Here is a 20,354-nt window from a genome sequence, read left to right as displayed (position 1 = left end):
AACCAGGGGTGAGTATTCCAGGTGTGAATGAGTCTGTGAATGGGAAGGGATGGTAACTGCCAGACCATTGTTGATAGAGCTTGTGAGAAGCAGAAGCAGTGACAAGGACCAAATACACGGGAAGCACATGGTTTGTTTTATTTCTAAGCCAAACTTCATCAGATTAAGCCTTTGCTGGAAATTTAAACTTGGAAATTTAAAGAGTTGTGACAACACATGTTCAAGTAGCTACATATATAAATTGCCTTTTATGTTTTCCTATATCCCTTGCCCTAGATGGAGGGAATGCTACTGTGGTGCATTTTGGAAGACATGCAGGTGGAGTAATAGAATTGTAACAGCTTGCCAGGATTTCCTGTGTCCCTTCTGTTCAGAATTCTAGCTCATGATTAATGGACATGTATACCCAGGGCTGCAGCACTGCGTTTGCACTCATGGACTTGGGGCCAGGTCTGACTCTCTGAATGCCATTTGCATGGCTTCTGTCCCTCCACAAATGGACATGGAAATATTTTCTATTCTCCAGGTCAGAGAAAAAGTTTAAAAGTCCAGAGGTTAGTGTGCCCTCTAGCAAAACCCAAGGGAATAGATTTCCTGTTGATTTTCTATATCTAAGGAATTCCAAGCAATGCTCTGTGGGCAGAACTGAGAATTTAAAGTTCAAGTCAGAGTCAATAACTGTGGATTATCGCTTAAGCTGAATACAAGGTCAAAACCATTGAGACAGACTTTTTCTGGGTCCCCATTCATGGTGCTGGCTGTCTGCTATGGCTTATAGAACTTTGTCCTTGATGGTGCAGTCTTGTCTGTGTAAGCACCAAAGTCTGTCCCTCTGTAGTGTGTGCCAGGTGCTCAGATGGCCTGTATAAGTGTTGCACTACATGGATCATGTTGCAGGGCAAGGATTTACAACCTGGACTTCTTTTTTCTCTGTCTGTCATGATGAACTTCACTGCAGTACACCTCCCACCACATTTCCTGGAAAGATATGGTGAACCTCTGAATTCATGATCCCACTGAATGCTAAGAGAAATTTAAAATTGCATTTTATGAAAACAGGATAAAATTATGCATGAAGTATATATCTACACATTTTGTAATGGCAATCCCTATCTAGACTGTAAGGGAGAATAACACTTCCTACTCTTGTAATCAAAAGAAACCAGTTCCCATCAGAGTGGTAAGAGCAAGTACTTAAAAAATTGGAAAGGGAAGTTTTCTCTAGTTTTGCTGCCTAAGCTTTTTACGTGGAGCAGGCAGAGGGCAGTAGGTGCTAACATTCAGGATCTCTTCTCCGTAGCCCAACGCTATGGAGGCAGACCAGGAGGCTGCTCCTCATCCCAGATTGTAGGTAACCTGATTTTCCATGGAAATAGACTGGGAGCACTCACACAATCTGTTAATATAACTCAGCAACTGCAGGCATAGCAGCTTAGAATGCTAAAAGTGAGCCTCTTGGTAGGACTTAAAAAAGAGCAATGAATGAAAAGAGAGCAGGCATTGACTGGGCTTCTCCATGCAGGTGAACTTTGAAGCAGACAGCTGATTTGGTCTAACGCAGCCTAGACAATTCATGTCTTGCACAGATTTTGTTTTCTCTTTTTTAAATAAATGAAGTGATAAGCATTATTTGCGATGAAAATGAATCTCTAGAAAAAGAGATTAATTTCTCCTCTAGACAGAGAAAAAACATAGGAGGATGATGGTATGAACAAAGCTTAATTAAAATATAATTGTATTTAATCAATGCAGTATAATTAGAAATAGTGCTTAAGAGTTCATTTTAATGGCTGTTGGGCTATTTGTATTCTTTAAATTAATATCTGGCTTATGAACAAAACTCAGCTCACTTCTCAAAAAGGCTCATTTGTTTTTCTCTAGTGATTTTTGTGTAGTTCCAAGGAAGCAGAACCAGTAAACCAGAAAATTGATAGGTGGTAAAAATGTCCTGTAATGCCTTCTAAAACCTTTGAGTTTCCAGCCTGTGGCACAACAGAATGGTCTGGTGTTAGCATCTACCTTAGGATACTGCAGGTCAGTCTCTTGCTCACAGTAAACTTTCCAGGTGACATTGGAAGTCACTGAAATCATTGTGTTTGTTTCTTTTTCATTGCACACAGAGTCTAGTGCTTTTAATATTCAGTAAATCTGTTCCTCCTATTTCTTGGAAATTAATATTTAAGTGTTGGTCAGTCTCCTGTGGTTGAAGACTCAATGGGAATGGTCAACAGTACGTGCAGGTGGTGCATGTTGTTATTGAGGGTGTCCAGACTCTGAAGTATTTTAAATCAGTGCTTTTCTTTTTTAACTTTCTTGTGTTGTTAGACATGCACACAGCAGCAACACTGCCTGAGACCAGAGCTCTGTCTTGCTCAATCCTAGCAGCAAAGTGAAACCTTCTCATGTTACTTTCTCAAACTCCAGCAGTTTGTGTTTCAGAAACTTCCTGTGCCAGAGGTGGTTTTTGTTTTCTTATCAGCCCCAGAAGGATTTCCCGTCTCTCAGCTTGTTCAGTTGTCCCCTGAATCCATGTAAAATTTTAGCATCTGTAACATCCCCTGGCAAAGAGTTCCTGAGTTTCCTTTCTCAGTTGCATGGAGAGCTGCTTCCTCATGTTTGTTTTCCACCTGCCATCTGCCTGCTTCATCTGATGCCCCCAGCCTTGTGTTACAATGGGCAGCAAACAGTCAGCTGCGATTCACCCCTTCCATGTCACTCATGATTTTACAGATCCCTATCATATCTCCTGGATCGTTGCTTTTCCAGGTTTCATAGTTGTTGCTCCTTATAAGCCAGTTTATACTTTCAGTCCACCCTCTTTACTTCTTCTTCAGCTCTGTTACATGAGTGGAAGGATCAGAACTGCAGATAATATTTAAGATGCAAGTGTGGGAATATGCAGAAACACAATAGTTGCCTTTTACGTTTTCTCTGGTGTTAAATTTGCTTTCTCTACTGGTGAGCAGGAAGATGACATTTACAAAGAAGTGTAAATGTCAAGTTTTACCACCCCAACATCTCATTCCTGGGTAGCAGTGTGCTTGTAACTCAGTTCAGAGTCCACTACTTTTGAGTCTAAATTAAGATTTCCCCTAAAAGATTTCTAGCATCATTTTGTATAAATTTCACTTCAAATGTCATTTTATTATGAACCTACTCTCATAGAAAGTTCTTTAGCCTGCATCATTTCTACCCCAAATAACTTATTGTAATCCACAAACATTGTGTCTTTCCTGTTTGTTCCCTTTCTCAGGTGACTTCAGAATGGGCTGATCAATATCATTATGAGGATATCCTACATTGATATCCTGAACATGAGGCAGCAGGACTCCACTGGAGATTTTCTTCCACAGTGAAACTGACTGTCCTCTGTCATATTCCTATGCCCTGTTTCCTTTCTTTTCAACAGTTGCTTTTCCAAAACTGTGCAAAGGTGTTCACTCTAGTTCTGTGCCTGCTAGGTTTCCTTAAGAAATCTTGTGAGAGATATTCTCAAATACTTTTTGGGAAGCCAAATAGATGATGTATCTGAATATTAAAAAAAAGAAAAAAAATTAAAAAAAAAGAAAAGAGTGCCATACAATGCATGCCCTAAAAGAAAATAGCTGGTTGTCAAGTGAGTTGTTATTATTGTGCATCTGAACTATTCAGTCATTTGTTACAAACCTGGGTGTTCTGATGCTGAGGGATCTGAAGCAGCTGGGCAGATAAGGACTCTGAGGATATGGAACTATAGGTTTATGCTGATCTACACATGAGCTTCCCAGATGGGGACTTCTCATTGCCCCCACAGTTGTTTCCAGCCGGGTGTCTTGATCTGCACAGGTGATGTGGCTGCTCTGAGCTCATATGGTTGAGGCAATATGAGAATTTTTAGCTGAGTCAGGACTGTGATATGTCTTGGCCCAGCAGTGCAGTTGCACTGGTGACCAGCACATGGGAGGAGGAAAGCCCATCCCTTCAGCTGCAGCAAGGGCTGGGCATTGGGAAGCTCAAACCAATCATAAAAGCATACCCTAAGAAACATTGCTTGTCTGTAACTTCTATAAAGCGGCATTTCTAGCTAAGATTATTTGGGTCTTGAGTGTGTGTAGGTGGCTGCATGATGGCATAAGTTTTCCAGCAAAAAAATAGTGGTCCACACTGGATTTGTAGAATTGGTCTAGTCTCTTCTTAGAAGTGAGAATTAAATATGAAGGGATTTCTTTATAACTTTTTTTTTTTTTCTGTCTTGCTTTCTCCTATGATTGATGAGCCTAGCTTCTATTACTACAATAATTTGTTACTATGTTTACCCTAAGCTTGGTTTTATACAGTTGCAACCAGTGGTGTTTCTGTTTTAATGTGATTCTGAGAGCTAGTTATCTGTAATCCATGGGACAAAAAATACTGAAAGTAGGAACACACTGATATGCTTGTATGAAGAGAAGAAATATGAAGCTCCAAGCCATTTGCATCTCTGTTCTTCCAGAGTCTCTGACTGTACATCTAATTAACCAGCAATTTAAAAATATTAAGCATTTCTTTCACCCCCCGCTAGCAACATCAATACGTAAAAGTAATTTTGCTGAAGATTTGCATCTCACATGCTTGCAACATTTGGACCTAGCCTTTAAATTATAAACAAACCACAGTATACAAATTACTTTAATTATAGAAATAGGTCAAAAGTTATGTGGATGCTCAATTATCACATTTTCGTTTTAGATCCCTTGGAAGGCAGGAAATTCAGTGCTCTCAAACTGCGTTTTACCCTTCACTAAGTATTTAAGCAATCACAATTGGTGTGGCTTTAGTCCAAAATAACTTCTAATTTGAAGATAATTTTTCCACATTTCATTTGTGTTTCTTTTCACATTCTTTAATTAGATTTCATATAAAGTATTATGTCTATTAGAATTAAATATTAATAATAAGCTAAACAGAAATATGCCCTTTTCCCTTAGTCTATGGACATATGTGAAGACCTTGTCCCTGCAGTTAGCAAGAAGACATTGCCAAATTGGTAATCACATACAAAATTGACTGTGTTCTCCTGTCAGAAGACAAGAGAAATGTTTCATCCTGAGTGCTCACTTCATTAGAAATCAGTAATGTACATGTGAATAAAGTTACCATACTATGGGACTGTGTCTCAGTACTTGCTGAAGCTTACTTAGTCAGTAATTCTCATGCTGATTCATGTCAGGCTTGCAGAATTAATTTTAATGCCTGGAAAAGAAGGCAGTTCACTAGGGAAGAATAAACAAGGTGGGTTCTTTCAGTCATAGAAAACCATGTTGAATCACTTGGTGCAAAGGACTCTCTCAGAAATTTTTCCACCTTTGTAGCTGACACATTAATCTTGCCCTCAGTCTGGGGTATCATCAGAGCTACCAGTATTAGCACACACCCATGGTTTGCAACCAGGACTGGGTAGGCTTGTCTCTTAAATCAGTCTGCCAGTCATGAACACAGCTGCAATTTCAGCTGTGAATTCTGCCTCTCCTTGCTGTGCCTGGCATGGCACATCCTATGGAAAGATTGTTGTTTGAAGGCTGCTGTGTAAGTAGCAGTTGTTGGCTGTGTGGTCACGTTCTTCTCATAGGTCTCTGCAGAACTGCACCTGTGTGTTTATGGATGCAAATTGTACCTCAGCAGCAGCTTTTGGTATGTACCTGTGGTCCTTTGCAAGCAGCAGCAGCATGTTTTGTGGGCAGAAATTGCTGGCATGTACAAAACATTCAGGTGAAGTTTTAAAGCCTATTTTACCCTCTGTGCATGAAAAGGATGCGCTGCACCCGAGAGCATCTACTTAGACCCTGCTCGAGTGATCAAACTGATGCAGTGCAGCATTCATGCTTTTGGTATTGGGGTACTTTGCATTTTTTGGGTATAGAAAACCTTACCATACACCGCCTTACTGCTGTTATTTTTTCAGTCTCTGCTTCATTAAAAAGAATAACTTAACTATGTTTTCAGTGACATATGTTGAGTTCAGTTCTCACAAAGACTTCTCCGCTGAACTTGCTTCATCACCCCTGCTGCTTTCCGCTTCTGAGCACTGCCAGTATCCTCACTGCTGTAGCAAGGATGGCACACAAAGGGAGGCACAACAGGCATTCCTAAAGTGAGCAAAAGGCTCCTCCCAAGCAGAGCATGGTGCTGTTTGTGAGGCTTGGGGCATCAGGGTGTTTCACCTGCAGGCAAGGAGGCAGCTGCAATTATCCATGGTAGGTGCAATATATACCCAGTGCTACACAGCTGCCCAAAGCTAGTGGCAGGGCAGATTGCAAGCCTGAGCTACAGGTTTGGCTTTAAAGACAACAGGCATAAAAGAGTATTTTTTTGGTGTACTTTAAAATGTACTCTAATATAGTGGTGGTGAATCCTTTACAGACTGGCCTTCTGAATTGATTTTAGGTTTCTGGGGAAGTGTTGTCATGAGATCTTGGTTAAATAATTGCTGACAGCTCTGTCTAACAGGAATTTTCTTTTACTTCTATGCATAAAGTATTGTATAATTTTTCTTTTCCCTTATCAACTACCCTGAATCATAGTTTGAATTTTCTGATGTTCAGAGAACAACCTTACATGTTTTTATATATCACAGCACTTTTCTTGTTGAGGATTGCTTGTGCACCATTATCAGCTATTCTTATAAGGAGCTCCTTAAAATATCATACTTTTTGTGAAAAAAACAAACAAAAAAGTAAAAAAAAAAAAAAAACACAAAAAAATAAACAAAAAACCCAGAAAAACAGTACTAAGGTTGTATGAATAAAGTCAGAGAAATATGTTATTTAGGGCTACAAATTATCTTTGCCTAAGAACCTTATTTCTTTATAACAATAAGAATTGAGGGTCCATAGTCTTTTCTTGTAGTGGAGAATCTGTAGGAAGAAGAGGTTTTACCACGCTCTAGACAACAAAAATTGATTCAAGTTACATTACTAAATAAGTAGCCTTGTTTGATAATATAATCTCCTTTGGTAATATTTAAGTAATGTAGTCATAAATTACAAGCATAAAAACTTTGTATCCTCTTGTAATTTGCATTCACATATTGGAAATTGATTATTTAGGTTAATTGCTATTACCAAACTATAAATCCACTTGAGAACTGAATCTGTAGCAGTGGATGAGCTTCCTGCCCTCTTTCTCCTTCCCCAAGTTCTTTTGAGTAGCACAAACCTGAATCCTTGTGCATCTTGGATTCATATTATGTTCTCAGTCATGGATGACCTTTTACAAATGACTTCCAATAGCTGCAGCTGAAGTCAACCACAAGATTTGGTCGTAAAAGGTCATATTCCAGTTATACAAAATGTAGATAAATTTGCACTCCCTGCAGCAACCGATTGCTGTAGGTTTTTGGTTTGTATCTGACCAATTTTAATTCAAAGCCATGCATTAGAAAAGGTTATGTTCTAGCTTTTGTTTCTCTTTGCCTTTCTTCACCTAATTTTCTTTCACTATAAAATTATTTGGTTCACAGATTTTTTTTACTTTTCCAGTTGTTTAAGTTCTGTTTCGTAAGGTTCCTATTTCTCCTTTTCCTTTTTCCTCTCTCTTCTTTACTAGTGGATTAATTACAGATTATTCCCATAAATGTGAGCAGTGTCTTTCTGTTACTCTCAGGTTCTCACTGGGCAATATTCTACTTCTAACTGGAATGATTTCAGAGAAGTTGTTTGAGGCCATTCTGCTAAGAGCATGCCTCAGAGTGTCACATTTAGACCTTAAACAAAGAAACAGGGAAGATTTAAACAACTACAGTTTGTTTATGTAGGCATAATTCAGAATGAGTAGTAAATAAAAAGAATATTTGCTCTCATCACCACTGGTCACTTCCTGGCCTTATGTTGTACAGACAATTCATCTTCTTTTTATTTCTGAAATGCAGAAACTGTAGACTAAGGCTTCCCATGGTGACTTTGCTGTGGGACTCTATTTTGTAATTAGTGCCAAGAAGCTGGATTTTTCCATCCCTGTTTGGGCTTGCTGTGTACTTAACTTGCTTACACTATTGATTCACACTAGAGAATCTTTGTGGCTCAGCTGTTTGTGGTGCAGTTATCCTGGCAGGTGAGTCAAAATGAGTTTTTCTGGGCTTGTGTGCTGCTTCCCATTGGTACTGGTACCTTCATATGCCAATCCCAGGGTGTTCTAATTAAGATTATATCAGAATAGAGGTGGAGATCAATTTTTCTTGGCTACCATTGAAAAACCAACAGCTGACCATAATGACAACCAGGATGATGATGACTCCATGAGGCTTTGCCTTGAGGTGGTTAATTGGACTGCAAATTTCAACTGTACTCATATGCCTCATCTGGACAGGGCCAACCATATGTCCTTAATATGAACAGAACCCAAGCAGGAGCCAAAACCAAAGCCAGACTACTGCAACATTTCAGTCCACTGTGAGCCCAGTCCAAAGGTTCAGCTGCCTAAGAGCATAGCAGGGTGTATTAGAGAGAGTTGTATGCCCACAGCTTTATTTCTGTGTGGGGTCTGAGCATGTGGATTCAAGCTCCAGTTGCTCTCCATGCTCTTTTCTATCATGACAGCTCTTACTGTGATGTTCTTAGAGTAAAAACCCAGACAGTTTTCCTTCGTTGGAAAAAAATCAGTCAACTATCCAAGGCCATGTTGGCTGGAGCTCTGAGCAACCTGGTCAAGTGAAATGTGTCCCTGCCCATGGCAGCAGGGTTAGAACTAGAATATCTTTAGGATCTTTAAGGTCACTTCCAACCCAAGACATTGTTTGATTTTATGACCCTTCACAGAATGATGTACTAAGAACCTTGATACAGGAAACTGCAACAGATGTGCAGAAACAACTTCCTTTGTGTCAAAGCCTGAAAACCTTTTCTTTTTTTTCGGAACTGCATAAGCAATTTAGCTTGACATAGGAGCACAGTCTAAAAGGTATTTTAACAGATTATGTGACCTACCCTCCAGATTATCATAACATAAAGCAGTGTAAAACTTCATACATAACTAGCAACATGAAAGGGGAGACTTGTGGTTTGTAGGAGTTCAGATGAAAAAGCAATGGCCCTTGCAGTGTGGGAACTGAGAATTTTTACCATTGGATTTGGATCACGTTGTGATAGGATTTCAAAAAATGCACCTACTAAGACATAATTAACTGGTCTTTGCTTGCCTATTACAGATGAATAGGAATGTGTGATTCGCTCCATTCCGTTCCTTTAAGAGTGCAGGAATGTGAAAAAAGTAGTGAAGCAGTTGGATAAAAAGAAAAAAACTTTTCAAAGCAATTGCATAGTGAGCTGTAAAACAAATTTGAAACAAACTACTCTTGTTGTTACACAGGAGGAATGCCAAATAGGCATTGAAAATATGCACCATGTTCAGCTGGAAACCATCCAAATTGTGATATCAATATTGTGTTGATGTTACAACCAAATACACTTTCTGGCACGTTTCCACTATCTCAAATCTTCCATCCTTAAAGGAAAAATAGGACAAATTTTTGCTTTCCCTTTTCCCAGTTACAGAAAGCACAGCCTTCTAGAAGAAAACTGGCAAACAAGGCTGTTTACTAATTCCATTAGTGGTCATCTTGGCAATTCTGTCTCATTTGAAAATTTTTATCACTGCTGATGAGGCAGAGAGCAGGTAAAACTTCAAATTTTTAATTAATTTATGTTGTAACATCTCGTCACCCTAAGTACAGTTACACAATGTTAGTCAATGCAGGATTTGGTCCAGGAATGGATTTGAGTTTTACCCCCACCTCCTTTTAACACTCAACAGAATTAATGAATGAGAGTCCTCAGTCTTATTAAGACTAATGTTCCTTTGTCAGTCCAATTTTTTTTTTCCTTTGGGGTTCCTTCTTGTTATGACTTCGTTAGGTGGAAACTGAATGGTCTATGTTAATCAGCGCAAGACATTTGGCTACTCAAGCTTTGGTAAATGTTTAGTTTCCCAGGGTCCTTTGAACCTTCCAGGGAACAGTTCTGCATCCTTATTAGAGACTGACAATTAAAGGTCTGTTTTCATATCAAAAGTAATCACGAAAAATTAGCCAGGGAGACCTTGGAATGCTGTGAGAGTTTCAGTATTTTGAGATGGCCAACTTTCCTTCATTTGCTTCAATCAGTATCAACTTGGGTTTCTTTTTATGTTTCCTTCTGCCAGGGCAACTTATGAGTTGGCATTGTGACAACTGAGAAGGATTATGCAATACCATGAAGATGTGATTAATATATTTTAGGCTACTGTAATCATATCCAGTTGCATAATTATCGTTGAGGTGCAACAGTAAGCTAAACTAGGTTTTGAAGGCAATGGTATAAATGAACACTTTTGGTTTATTAAATTCCTTGTTAGAAGAAGTAGGAAATGATGTGCAGGTCTGCAAGAGCTGTGTTGCAGACTCCAGGGATTCTGCTGATAAAACATAGGAAATGTATGGTTCTGCCCTAAATATTTTAATCTTTGTGTGCCTAGTTACAGGCTTTCACAGAAGATAATCTGTTAGTGTCACACCTTGTCTGTTATAAGCCTGAAAAACAAATCTGAGTGTTTCTTCCCCAGGCTCTGGTGCCATGGGAATTTGCTGCAAAAGTTTATCAAAAATGAGTGCTTTGATTTATTTACACGTCTCAGAATCAGTGCTGGTAGGTCAGGACTGCAGTAATCAAGGTGGGGTGGGTGACAATTTAATAGATTGCATATGTGTTTAAGTCTAAAAACATAAATTAAAAGATGAAGTTGGTAGGGTTTATTTCACAAACTGGAAAAATAAAACTAAATTGGTATTAGAGCATCAAATTCCCTCTTCACAAATTATTATTTAGAAGTACCATTCCCACTTGAACTTAAGTGAATATGGCTGTTCCAGACTATGCATATGGCAGTTTCAGAGCAAGGATGAGGGTCCCCTCTGCCCCCTGAGATCTCCACACTATTCTCAGTCTTTCCGAAAACCCTCAGATACCTGGGAACAGAGAAACAGACTCAGCATTTCTGTTCATCCCCTTCCTTTCTGCCATGCCACAAATATTAGTAGAATTATCTGAAGGCTTAAGGAAGCAAACTTTTTATTCCAAAGCTTTTATTTTGACATTGATTATGGTTGTTCCGAGTATATATAAATTTGGATTTGATTTTTGAAAGGAAAAAAAAAAATCCTTTGTTGCTGGATCTTATAGCAGTCATGTCACATAAATTGGCAGATCTGTATACTTAAGGGATTTTTCTCTCTAATTAAATGCAGTAGTAATGTTTTGCCTTTTGAAATGAAACCTTTGTTTTTTTTCATCTGCATACTTACAGAACAAACATGCTGTCAAAATCCTTAACATATCCAACTATTTGAACGTAAAGAACAGCATCAAGCTGTTTTTTGTTCTGTTGAAGTGTACTCATATTTCCAATCTGAACCTTTTGTACCTGGTGATCTTAATTATATTTGAGCTGGAAGTAGTTTAACATTAAAGGGAATTACAGCAGATTAATCTGTAAACCTGCACAAATATGCCATTCCTTTGTATGGAGGTAAGCAGGGCATAGAGTGCATAATTACGTGCTGTTCCCTGTGTAGGATGTGTGCATGAGGCTGAGGAGTTGGTGCTGCCATTCCTCGTGACAGCAGCAGGTATGGCACACTCTCATGTCTTGCAGCTGTCAGTTAAATTAGAAAACATACATTATTCCTCCCAGTAAGGTAATCTTTAAATCATGGACAACCAACCAAAACAACAAAAAAAAATTAAAAAACCAACTTGCCCTGGAAACAGAAATTAGTATACTAATTAGTGTATGAACATACAGAGAATTCTTTTAAACAATGTTGTTGTAATTTTTTTTTCTAAAGTGATATAGCTTGAGGTCAACCCAAGAAGGGCATTTATCTCAACCAGTCACCTGCCATTACACTTTTTGCAACTAGAGAGAAAAGAAAATCTGTAAATATTAATTGGGAGTGGTATGTTTCTCCAGTCCTGATGCAAAAAACCATCACTGGGGTCCAGTTGCAGCATTTTGGCCTCAGTTAGCATGGTAGGAAAGCACAGTGTCAGCAAACAAGGATCATGGTTCATACTGGTAAATACAACTTTCGAATCACAAAGTATCAGTTGTTTGCCTATGATTAAAACCTTTGGATTTGCTTGTGATTTTTAGCTCAGGTCGCACCGTTGAGCCCATTTAGGAACAGTTTGCAAGATGACAGGTAGAAAATTGAAGTTCCAGAAAAATATAGGAGAAGAGCAAGCTGCTCACAAGCAGTCTGAGTTGCAGAAGGAATGCTCTGGGACTGCGCTGGCTTCCTACGGGGCAGCTTCCATGAGAGTTTTCAGATGGCAGAAAATTTCCCAGTTAGTTTGACATTGTTGCATAAGCTGCTGCCTCATTGCAGTGGCTTGGGAAAACCTGTCAAAAATTTTAAATTTAGCATGTATATGTCTACCAGAAATGAAACTTCTTGTAAGTGTCAAGTATTGCCTGCATTTCATGAGACTGATGCAGTTGCTGCCTGTAGGACTGGTGTTCTGACAGTTCTGGCTTTGTCAGTGTCCCATTGCTTCATGTCCTTTGAGTAAGGAGCACCCTCTCCAGTGGTGTTTTATGAATCCTGCTGGTCAATGTTGATGGTTGATGGTCACCACAAATGACCTTCCTCAAAAGTGAGAGTGCCAAAAGTAAAACAAAGGTTTGCAACTTGTCATTATAAGATAATTCTGGGAATTTAAGGGAAAAAAAATAAAAGGCAAACAAAAAACCCCTGAAACAGGACAAAGAAAATTCTGCCCACTTTCAATGGCCTTGTCCTGCCCTACAATCAGCCTCTGGCTGCTGAAAACCAAACCCCCTTTCAACATAGTAGGTGTCATGTTTTTTCACTGCTTTTTGTGATGTTTCTTCCAAAGCAATAGTACAATGCACACCAGGACTTTGCAGGTTTCCCCATGTAATGGTGCCAATATATTTCCACCCTGTAGTCTGTGTTTTATTACAGACCTTGGTCCCTTCTGAGTGCAAGTGCTGACTCTGCCAAATGCACATAGTTGTTCTGTGATGAGGACAAGGATCATCTAGCGAATAAATGGAGAACTCAGTATTCAATTTAGTGGTGACCTTGAATTTGATCTCTCTTCTATCCTCAACAGCCCAACAGTCAATCTCTGTCCCGTTTAACCCATGTCATCATTGCTGTTCTATCATACAGCAACTGCCTTTTCCTTGGTACTGTACTGTGATTTAAATCACCAAAAGAAAGAAGAGAGAACAAGGAAAGAATTATCATAAATTCTTCTTAACCTTTTTCTTAGTAGTGTCAAGAATGGCTGCACAGGTCTTTCCCAGTCTTTCTGTTCTTTTTTTCTATACTTGTCTGAGGTAGAAACCACAAGTTTGATTGATAATGCAATTTGCATCTTGAGGCATCACTGGAAATACAATGGCATGAAAGGCTACTCTGGCAGAGCACACTTTTCCCTCAGGGCTGACTTTAGAAACTCATTGATGTCACTTCCTTCCTCAGTCAGCAAGTGAATTTTCACTAATTCTCAAGACCAGCTGTCCATGCTGTCAACAGAAAGTTATTAAAATTCCTTTAAAGTGAATCAAAATAGCCTAAAAACAAATGTACTGGGAAACAGGAAAGCATCAGTATTCAAAGTCCACAAACCTTTGAGCAAAATAGTGTTGATCTAACCAGAGATTTCAAACACTCTGCTTTCCTAGCAACTTGTATATCATTAGAGAATGCTAAACACACCCCTTTAATCTTCTATTACCAACAATCTATTTGCCTAAAATATTTGTTACAAGAATAAATCTTATTTCTCCTAAAGATGAACTCAGTGAGCAAGGAAATACATTTTAAGAAGTCTCCCCTAAATAATAGTTCTGTGAAGTTTTTTAAAAGCATAGTTTTTATATTTAGCAAATAAAAACACAACACAAGCATGCAGGAAGTAATTATCATAAGCGACAATCTTATAATATAGCCTAAAGTAATCATCTTCATCTGAATAATCTATAATGCTTTCATTGAAAAGAGGAGTAGTCTCAGGGACGGGAAGGATCATTTTCCTTTAAGTAGAGTCTTTATACTGTATTTTAACACTTTAAATATTTTCACCTCATTTTAAAAATTCTATTTGTGCCACACCTATCAATATGGAAAAGTTTTGTTGAAATGGAGTATCCTTTCCAGGGCTGGAGGTGGCAGCCACCCGAGCTGGGCAGGCTCCCCTCACAGTTAATAGCGATACTGACAGCTTGGAAGTCCTGTCCTATCATTATTATTTTTAAAAACCCTCAGGGAGCACGTAGCCTAGCTGGATAGGCAAGTGTGAAATTCCTGACTTTCCCCAATATGTGTGGACAGTCTCCAGTAGCAAACTGATACCAGCTGCCCTTTTGACAACTAGTGCATGGGAGCAGTAAATGGAACAAATTACTGCTCCTTTTGGTCAAAAAGCAAAGAACAGATTTGAGGTGTCCTTGCTGCTAGAGTCCCAGACACTAGAAAAGCAGTGTTCTGTCTAGGTTTTATCTCCATGAGTACACTGAAGGACACTGAAGAAGAAGGCCAGAATAAGGAAACAAGACTATAATTTAACTTGCCACTTTGTGGATAATATCAGGATAGAATTTCTCTCTGGGCCAGCTGGTGCTGAGCCTCAGTCTTGACACAGGCATTCAATTTTATTTTAAGGTAATGGCAGAAGTTGCTTTTCTCCTCCAGTGGTCACATTGTGAGTTGGATGCTACCAGTCTCTTGGTCACGTAGTACATCTTGCAACATTAAGAGGCTTCATACTACATGTTAGAAATTTTTTTCTCCCTTTTGAATATTTAAGTATTTTGTGGGGTTCCAGGTTAGCAAGATTAGCTGCCTATCTCAATCTTCTTTCTATCACATCTCTTTTATAAGATTTATCTCTTTTATATTGTTTATTTTAGGTGCATTTCCATTTCAAACTGTCAAGTAATTTCTACATGTTAAATTCTGTTTCTTAGTTATACGTTTTGATTATTTTTTTACTAATTTACTGTTTGTTGCTCTGCCTGTCCCCTATCATATTGATTAGAATATATGCAAACTATTTTTTTTCTTTCCCTTTCAGAGTCTGGAAAAAAACTGCAACAAGAGACAATTAATCAGGTATTTGGACTTTTTGTTAACTTAATTTTTCAGACAATAGAGTTGTGGCAAGTAGAAAGGAGAATTTCATGAGATACACTAAAATTAGTAATACAGGTGTGCTAAGGATCACGTGTCAGACAACTTGCTGTCTCTGCAGATGTGTTGAATTCACAAGAGTTGCCATCTCAGATTTCATCTAAGATTTACCATTTAAGCAATTCAGCTCATCTACTTCCTGTGTTGGTGGTGAGGACAAAGCCCAGAGGTAATTTGTTCATTGGTATCAAATTTTGCAGCACAACATTATGCCTTTTTTTCCTTTCTGTTTGCTAGTATTCCTTTTAAAAGGCAGAAAGCTACTGATATAAATACCTGAACTACACATGTAAGCAGTGTATCTTAGTGTCTCTTAGATTATTTCTGCCATGAATTTTCATTGAGGCTGCACTAAACTGTGGCATTGCTTGCAGAGGCATTTTCCGTCCTGGCCTTATTATTGTATCAAGAGTTATTTATGAAAAAACTTTATATATTGTAATTTCTCATTTCAACATCAGGAAAAGCATATAGGAACTAAACTGAAAAAAAATTCTAACCAGAAAGAGAGAAGGAAACCCAGAGTTTGCTTTCCTCAGTGACATGCCCTTGTGGATGGAGAACTCCACAGAAGCAGTGTGCTTGCTTGCCATTCTCTGGCCTCTTGTCCTCTTGCTGAATGCTGTTGTCCAGATGGCATATAAATGGGCGTCTGGATTGTTTGTGAGATTTATTTCGAAATGCCACTTAAAAGGCAGTCATTAAAATATTTGCAGTCCAGCAATTACCCTCCCTTAAGCCATCTTCCTTCTAAGCTATATATGGAGGCATTGCAGTAATTACATCACAGTTATCTGTGAGCTGATCACCAAGGTGAAGGACTAACTTGACAGGGGACTGACCACCTAAAGCAGCCTGGTTTGGGTCTTACAGCAAGTCCCCTGCCATGGCTGAGCATGGCACAGATGCCAGTGTGTCACATTCAGTGGCCTGAGCTGGCACCACTCAGCACCAAGTAAACCCTTGCATGGCTGGACACTTATGGGAAGCCTGGTCCTGTGGCACAATGCAATATTCAGAGTTTTTACAACATTCTTATTATTGAGAAACTGATGGATAGATATCTAGTCCAGAACATGGCATTGCATAAGCAAAGGAAATCTTTCACTTTTTAAAATAACTGTAGAAATATTTTGGAATTTAATGAGAGTTATGTGCTTTGACTGAGATTTTATATCCTAGAACAATTCTAATTAGTTTTTATGACCGAAACTGCATTTTAAAATTAGCCTGAAATCTCTTGCAAAGCCACTTTTGGGAGTCTCTGTTGGCCAGAAGGGGGGGCACTTGTATTTTTAAACCACAACTTGAGGCAACATTGGCAGTGTGTGAACGGTTGATTGGAGACCTAATTCTGCGCATTTTCTGTGTTACAAAATCTGCTCGGTGCATGCCATTGCCCTTTTCTGAGGAAGAATGTATTGTGATAAAAAAAAAAAAAAAAAAAAAAAAAAAAAAAAAAAAAACCAACAACAAAAAAAAAAAACTTGCCACGTTTTCAAAGGGTGGATAATGTGCTGTACTTTGTGTGGCCGGTCTTGGTATTTTCCTGCATGCCACTGTCTTGCCTTCATTGAATGGCTCACCTGCTCTGTCTCTCTGCAGTTAACCTAAGAGTATCTAATTTTATGTTGTCTTGGTATGCTGAATGTATCTAAATAAAGCTGTAAAAAGTTGATTTGTGGACATGCCCATTTAAATGGATACGACTTCAGCTGGTGATGTCCCATTCCAGCTGAAAATCCTTTGGATTTCCAAGAAGAGTATTTCAGAACAGAAATCAATTTAATTTTCAAGTTTGTCATTTAGGGCACAATTACATAAGAACTTAATATTTGGTTGGTACTTGTATTGCTTCAACAAAAATATTTAAAGTGTTGATCATGATGGAATATTTGTAATTGGAGGATTCTTTTTATTTTCAATACTGAAGTTAAAATTTTATATGCAGGGTAAGATCCTTAAGTCCCCTTTAAGTTCAGTTCAGCAACAGTGAGTTAAACTGGCTGCCAGTAATTTAAGTGAGGGAGAAGCTCTCTGCAGAAGATGGGGATGATGTTACGACTTGACAGGAGCAGGAGTGCAAAGGGGCAAATAGCAGGAAATATCTTGTTGAGAGGTGAGTGAAACAGAGAGGGGATGGAGAAATTATAAAGCTGCTGTCCCAGTGATCTGCTGGGTAAACCCTGACTGTCTGTGTTCATCTGGGACCTCTCTAATCTTGAAGACCACTGTGGTTTCTGTGTGGTTCTTAGCTCTTCTAAAGCCTAAGCAAAGTTTAGTGAAACATGACATAGACAAAACACTAAGAGAGTATCTGCTTCCAGAAACCTTTCACTACAGTTGGCATCTTCACTAGCTTTTGTTCCCTTTAATCATAAGTCATTTGCTGGTTTTCCTCAAACACCATTTTTGCCATTTATGTATATAAATCTGTATATTCATTTGACAGCTATGGTCATCTACCACCACCAGTCAGCCAGATGTAGCACACACACTGCCTTTCAATACCTGTTTTTAACTACCTTTGCAACTGCAAGGGTAAATCCAGGCACCAATGTACAGCTGTTTACTGTACCATGTTAATGACAGCTGAGGAAAATGAAAGGAAGCAAGAAAAAAAAATTGTGTTTCTATGTAACAGTATTGGCAAAACAACACATTACATACCACCAATCAAAATGTGTCTGGGGAAATCCTTTATGTTTCATCCTTAACGCTCATATTTGCATGTGTTGTCTTCTTAATATACACTCCTACATACAGTTGTGTCCAGTGCCTCAATCTCTGAAGGAGTGACAAGAGTATGTGTTATTGCATTTAGAAGTTGAAGTTGCTTACAGAGTCAGACTTTTGGGTTAAAATCCCAGCTGTGTTTTTGCTCAGACTTGAGCCTGTCCCTTCTGCAGTGATGCTGCATGTCAAGTAGGGAGACCCCACAATATCTGTCCTCCTGTTTTGTCACTGAGAAGTTTTTTGTCAAGGCAGACTCTCTTGAAGTGGCACATCCCTCCCGCAGTCAGTGCTCTGTCAGGGAGTATTCCCCTTTCTACACAAGGAGCTGTGAAGCAGGAACACAGAAAGGATAATGATGAGGCAATGTACTTGCTAGAGCTGGGGTTGGACCATGGATTACTGCAGCTCCGACATACTGTCAGTATATGCACACCTTGTATTAAAGAAAAGAAGTCAAAGATAACTCAAACCTCTGTTAAATGACAATATAACTTTGTTGCACAGATCATGATGAGGAATATGAATATGACCTCAAGGTTGCTTCAGGCACATGGTGTAATAAATCTATATTAACATGATTGAAAACTTCACAGTTCAGACCAAACTCCTTAGCTGCCCTTGTGCACTGCTGTAGTTTACTCCAGTTTTCTCCTCTATCCCCTTCATCGTCTCAAATGACCCATCTAAAAAAAACTTCAGTCCATTTATGCCAACTTCCAAGTCCTGCCACTTTGAGGTTATCTGATAGGTATGATCCTTCCTTCTGTTTTCCCAGTTTGGGATCATATTCTTCAGTGTTACATACTTTATTCTCCCCAAATTAAGAGTTTGAAAATCTAAGAGAGAGCTAATGCATTTAGACCACTAAACAAACTGAACTATTGTTTCACCCTCATAGGCTTTATAGAATCACCTAATGGTTGAGGTTGGAAGGCATCCCTAGAGATCATCTTGTCTAACTACCTTACTCATAGAGCAGTTGCCCAGGATCACATCTGGCTGGATTCTGAGTACCTTCAAGAATAGTGGTTCCTCTGCTCCTGGATATTCCTGGATGCCTGTGCTTGATATTCACACAGTAGAAATGTATTTTGTTGTATTTGTATGGAATTCCTTGTATCTCACTCAGTGCCCACTTCCTCCTGTCCTGTCCCTGGACACCTCTGAGAGGAGTCTGGCACCATCATTTTTACTCCCCCCCTTCTTCCCTCCCAGGTTAGATACATTGATAAGACCTCTCCAAGCCTCCTCTTCTGCAAGCTAAAGAGCACCAGCTCTCTTGGCCACTTCTTGTTTGCCACATGCTCCTAACCTTTAAATACCTTGTTGCCCCTTCACTGATCTCACTCCAGCATGTCTACATCCATGTCCATTTATACACTGGACGCATTCTAGTATGGCCACATCACCTGCACTGGGAAGCCCAGAAGTGGACACAGCACTCCCAGTGTGTCTGTGTCTCACCAGGGCTGAGCAAATGTGAAGGATCACCTCTCCTTATCTGCTGGAATTGCTCTGCCTAATGCAGCCCAGGAGGCTGTTGGCCATTTTTGCTTTGAGAGCACATTGCTGGCCCACAGGCAGCTTGTTCTCCAGCACCCTCAGGTCCATTCCTGCAAAGCTGCTTTCCCACTCTGCAGCCCCCAGCCTGTACTGGTTCCTGGGGTTGTTCTTCCCCAGCTGCGGGACTTCGCATTCCATTTTGTCAGATCTCATGAAATTCCTGTTTAGCCATTTCTCAAGTCTGTTGAGGTCCTTGTGATTGGCAGCACAGCCCTCTGGTGTATCAGCCACTCCTCCCAATTTTGTACTGCCTGCAGACTTGCTTAGGGTACATTCTGTCTCATCATCCAGGTCAGTAATAAAGATGTGGGACACTTTTGGACCCACCATCCACCTTAGGGCAGTAGTGAATGGCCTCCAGCTGCATTTTGTGCACAACTGTTTGAGCTCAATTTTTCAGTCCAATTCACTGAGCACCTACCTAACTTGTACTTCATGAAGGTGTTATGGGAATGCCAAAAGCCTTAGTAAATTTGAGATGAACAAGATCCAGTGCTCCCCTCACCACTGATTCAGTCATCTCCTTGTACAGGACAATTAGATTGGTCAGGCTCAATTTCCCCTTCATAAATCCATACAACATGAGATTTAGCTGGAGGACTGTCACCAGTGGAGCACCCCAGAGGTCAAAGCTGAATAAATACCATTTAACTTCTTCATTATGTACTAGGATGATGGGATGGAGTGTACCCTCAGGAAGTTGTCACAGGATGTAAAACTGTGCTGAGGAATTGCTGATACAACAGAGAGTTGTGCTGCTGTTCAGAAGGGCTTCAACAGGGTGGAGAAATGGACCAACAGTAATGTCATGAAGTTCATCAAGGTGAAATGCACCAGGGGAGGA

At 39.4% G+C, this 20,354-nt stretch overlaps 1 protein-coding gene across 2 annotated transcripts in view; it reads left to right on the top strand.

Moving 5' to 3' along the window:
* The window catches only part of CHST9 (carbohydrate sulfotransferase 9), an 87,021-nt gene that overhangs the window by 55,123 nt on the left and 11,544 nt on the right, over positions 1-20,354 (top strand). For both annotated transcript variants that reach the window (XM_058815256.1, XM_058815248.1), the window contains one exon: positions 15,096-15,133. In XM_058815256.1, the coding sequence (XP_058671239.1) occupies positions 15,096-15,133 (38 nt within the window). The remainder of the gene's footprint in view (positions 1-15,095; positions 15,134-20,354) is intronic.

This window comes from Ammospiza caudacuta, chromosome 1 (genome assembly GCF_027887145.1).
Source record: "Ammospiza caudacuta isolate bAmmCau1 chromosome 1, bAmmCau1.pri, whole genome shotgun sequence".
Lineage (NCBI taxonomy): Eukaryota > Metazoa > Chordata > Aves > Passeriformes > Passerellidae > Ammospiza > Ammospiza caudacuta.
This window is presented reverse-complemented; position numbering and strand designations above follow the sequence as displayed.